We start from the raw sequence: 4,779 nt of genomic DNA, 5'->3' as shown, positions 1-4,779 counted from the left end.
GGAAATGCAAGGGTAGATGTTTTGTAGCAAGGAAGAGAGCGATTATTTCTCCAGTCTAGGAGTGGAGGTCTCTGGGACCACCAATAGATAAGAGCTGAGAACAGGACCCCACCCAGAGAACAGGGGATGCCTGAGATGGAGACAGAGATGATGACAAGGAGGGATGAAGCGGCTAGGGACTTTGGATCCAGAAAGGGAAAGGAACTGTGGAGTGAAGACTGAGTGGGGAGGGTAGAGCACGGGCTTCTAAGATATGCCCTTTGGTTGGAAGACAAGGCATGGAGGGGATTGGAACCATGGCAATGTAATGATATACAATGGAATGAATATGGAACTGAGGTTCTCTCATGTAAACTATCATATAATTCACAATAAAACATTAAAAAAAAGAAAAGATCCTGAATATATATTTGTTGAATGGCTAAATGAAAGAATGAGTCCTCAAAGAGAAAGAATTTGAAGAAAAGTTAAAGAGAGCTATAACTCCTAGCAGGGTAAATCAAGGCATCTACAATATCAACAGGTCAGCCAAGGAAAGAGAATTATGAAGAAAGCTCACTGGGACGCTGACATCTGAGAATTTACTGAGACACTTTTCTGTAGTGGTTTTGTTGAACTACATGGTCTGTATGTATCAGCAGTCCAATAGCTCGTTTTCTATCTTCTAGTACCATTATTTCATCCTAAAATTAATTCTGAGCTTGAGTACTATGTTACAAGGGCTTTTAAAGTGATATTTTATAAAACACCAATGGCAAAAACCAGTTTCCCAAACAGGAGCAACAAAGGTTAATCCCAGACCATTTCTTAATATTAACATGGAACCCACTTTATCACTCATGTGGGAATTTATTTCAGAGAACTCAAATCTAGAGCAAGCACACTGATTCTCTCCAAAAAGGGGCAATGAGCTTGATGTCAGCAGAAAATGATCTTTCTTTTACAATCAAGCTGTAGAAAATGGAATTGCCAAAGTTTATTTTTTAAATAAGCATTTACAGACACAGATATGTTAATTTTAATAGTAACAAAAAGAATCTAAGAAATAAGATCTTAAAACTAAAAGGTAAAATAATAAAGTCAAAGAATTCCAAAAACACAGATTTTTTTTAAAGTTTTACATAGAAAAATATTTTCAATAAATTATAGTATTTACCTTTTTTATTCTCTTGCAAGGACATCTAAGTTTCACCTTCTGGTTGCAATTAAAGGGACACTCACCAGGATGACACATCTCTTTGCATCTATGACCACATGGAAGCTAAAATAAAATCAAAGTAAAGAATTCACATATTTCCATACTGACCACACTCGCCTTCCATCAGTAACTACTCTAAGACAGTGAGCATCACAACAGGGTCAACTACTCCTGCAAATTTGTCAACTATGTTCTGTAAGAGAAATTATTTTAATACCGTAATGTTCAATATTCTCCCCTGCTCTGCTCAGATTAAAAACAACATATTCTCAAGTACTTATTATCTGGAACCTGAATTTAGACAGAAGATTTATTTTAACAAGGGAAAATTCAGGACTTGAAGAATTCAGAAAACTAAATTTGAAGTATCCTGTTCTCCTGATGTCATTTATACAGCAAAGACAGGACTATTAAAATAATAATCAGTTATTGCTTCACATGGTCCCCATTTTTATTATCTTACATAACTTTTTACACTCCAAGGTTCAGTTGCCAACAGTTCTTAAATAAACAGTTCATAAAAAGGAATCAAAAGCTTTAGCTAAAAAGAAACATTGTTAACAAAAAGGTGTACCATGCCCTGACTTATTTATATTTCATAAAATTCTATATTGAAGACTTCACTGTCATTTCTTCTTGGCTCCAAAAAGTGCATGTCTTAGTTTATCTAGTGCTGCTATAACAGAAATACCACAAATGAATGGCTTTCACAAACAAATTAGTATTTCCTCATTCAGGGTACCCACAAGGCTTTTTCTCCCTGTTGGCTCTGGAGGAAAGTCTCTTCTGAGCTTTCGTTCCTGGGCCATATTCAGGTGGTTTGGTATCTATCTTACCCCGTCTCCTGCTTGCTAAACCAAAACCAATCTACCAACATCAAGTCAATTCCAACTCAGAGCAACCCTAGAGAGCAGATTAGAACTGTTACTTAAGATTTTCTGAGACTACATCTTGACAGGAGCAGACATCCTCAATTTACTTACACTGAGTGACAGATGAGTTTGAACTGCTGACCGTGCAGTTAATAGTCCAATGCTTCCCTCACAGCACCACCAAACCTCCTTTCTGTGCTTACTTTTGCTGTTGTTAAGTGTTGTCGACTCTGTTCCAACTCATAGCGACCCTGCATAGAGTTTCCAAGGAGCAGCTGGTGGGTGTGAACTGCTGACCTTGTACGCAGTCTAGTGCTGATCCTACACCACCACACTTATTCCAGGGCTCTGAACTGCTTCAACCACCTGTTGAGAACGTGTATTTCCACCCTGGATATACTGAGTCTGAATCTATAATTTAATATTGTTATGCATATGTAGAGTCCTGGTGTGGTGCTGCAGAATAAGCACTGGACTGCTAACAAGGTTGACAGTTCAAACCCACCAGCTGCTCCTTGGGAACCTTATGAGTCAGAACTGACTCCATGGAATACAACAACAAAAAAGCTTATTTATGACCTCCCAGGTGATATTTATAGAACCCCAGGTAACAAGATTCTCATGTGTGCACAAGAATTACCTGAGGATCTATACAAGTTAATCAGAGGGTCTTATTAAAATGTAGATTCTAACTCAGAACATCTGGGGTAGAAATGCAAATTCTCAACAGGGGGACAAACTGGACCCAAACCAGTTTAAAGCCCTTATTTAATCTCTTTTATATCACAATAGCAACTGAGTCAAGAAACATCCTACAATCCTATACTAGTGCAAAGGGCTGATGGAACATGTAAACATCAGTCTTCAGGACTCTGAGACCAGAAGAACTAGATGGTGCCTGGCTACCAGTGCCAAATGCACTGAATGTGGAACAAAACTCAAAATTATCAGGAAAAAAAAATAAAGAGCAGGCTTACTGGTCAGAAAGAGATTAGAGGAACCCCAGACTATGGCCCTTGACCATCCTTCAGGTCTGGAAAGGAACACACCCTCATGGCCTAATTTTCAGCCAAGCAGTAGATACATATAAGCATACATATATACTAACCATGGAGTGGTCAACCATTCAATATCAAAAGGCAATATTTACCTAAGGACACAGTTAAGAAGGAATGGGAAGGAGGGTGGAATGGAAATGGGAACCAGGGAAAGTGGGAAAACTGTTGTTGCATGGAGGGGACTACAATGATTGAGACGAAACAAAGTACAAGATTTGCTGCATGAAAACCTGATGATCTTACCACGTTCGTTACCAATAAGGGGAAGTGAGGGGAAAACAGCAATGAAGCTGTGAGCTAAGCCCTACAACGTTCAATAGACTCCTATGAACCCGGGAGGAGACCTGGTTGGCCAGCAGTGTGGCAAGACCTGGGGACTCTTTGGCCCAGAGTCAGTGACATAGCCACAGAGGACTAAAGTGGAGAGTGAAGTGTCCAGTAATAAAACGAGAAGGCATATGAACAAGAACACCCACACTTGCAGATAAAACCCACTTGACCTGGCTTCAATGACTGGATGATCAGAACTCAACTAAAAGAAGAAAGAAGATGAAAAAAAGAGTAATCTGATACAATTTGATGAACCTGACCTATACCTATGGATGCAGTAGCTCAGAAGAGGGAATAAATCTGTACAGTGAGGATCATTCACACCCCTCCATACACAGAGTAGACAAGGATGGGAAACTTGGACATTGGCTACCCAAAATGTGGGGGGAGGGCCCTACAAAGGCAAGTAGTGACTGGCTTACAAGCTTTCAAGAGGTAGCCTAGACCCAGAGGGCACGGAGGAAGATAGAATCTCCACTGAGTAGTTAGTATACAATCTGGCTGGGCAGGACTGATGAAAGGAGATGGGGATACCACGCATGTGATACAATAGTGAATAATTATTATCAGGACTGACTGTGAGGGTTGGAAATGTAAATGTAGACATTTTATAGTAAAAGGAGGGGAGTGGTTGACTTTGCAGTCCAGGAGCAGAGGTCCCTGGAAGCATCAAGGGAGAAGAGCTGAGTACGGGACCCTACTCAGAGAAACAGTGACGCCAGAGATGGAGGCAAAGATGATGACGTGGAGAGATGGAGTGGCTGGGGACTCTATACCCAGAGAGGGAGAGGGGCTGTGTGCTGACGACCAGAGGGCAGACTTGCAAGGTATACCCTTTGATTGGTTGACGATGCATGGAGGGGATTGTAACCATGACAGTGAAGCAATATACGACAGGATGAATGGAAATCTAATGTTCTCCCATGTAAATTAAATAGAACATTAAAAAAAAAAAGCTGATGCTCTTATCTGTAAAGACTCATTCAACCCACAATAAAAAGTTGAAAAAAAAAAGATATACCGCAGAATAATCCTATTTCATTAACAAAGACAACCAATGCCCAAAGGGGATTATTATAACCACAGGCAAAGAGGTTAGGATTTTCAATATATATATATGTATATATATATGTGTGTATGTGTGTGTGTATATATGTATATAAATATAGAGAGAGAGAGAGAGAGAGAAAATATATATGTATCGATGGGAGAAAGATGAGGCTTTCTACTCCCGTAAAGATTTAAACCCTCGGAAACCCTGTACAGGGTCGCTATGGGTCGGACCCGACTCGATGGCACTTAACAACAACAACAATTTATA

General features: G+C 39.8%; 1 protein-coding gene across 1 annotated transcript in view; it reads right to left on the bottom strand.

The window, feature by feature from the left end:
- The window catches only part of NFXL1 (nuclear transcription factor, X-box binding-like 1), an 82,776-nt gene that overhangs the window by 11,420 nt on the left and 66,577 nt on the right, over nucleotides 1-4,779 (bottom strand). Inside the window, exon 19 of the mRNA XM_006872675.1 lies at nucleotides 1,157-1,261. Within this exon, the coding sequence (XP_006872737.1) occupies nucleotides 1,157-1,261 (105 nt within the window). The remainder of the gene's footprint in view (nucleotides 1-1,156; nucleotides 1,262-4,779) is intronic.

This window comes from Chrysochloris asiatica, unplaced genomic scaffold (assembly GCF_000296735.1).
Source record: "Chrysochloris asiatica unplaced genomic scaffold, ChrAsi1.0 scaffold00209, whole genome shotgun sequence".
Lineage (NCBI taxonomy): Eukaryota > Metazoa > Chordata > Mammalia > Afrosoricida > Chrysochloridae > Chrysochloris > Chrysochloris asiatica.
Note: the sequence above shows the minus strand (reverse complement) of the source record. Positions and strands in the feature narration are given on the sequence as shown.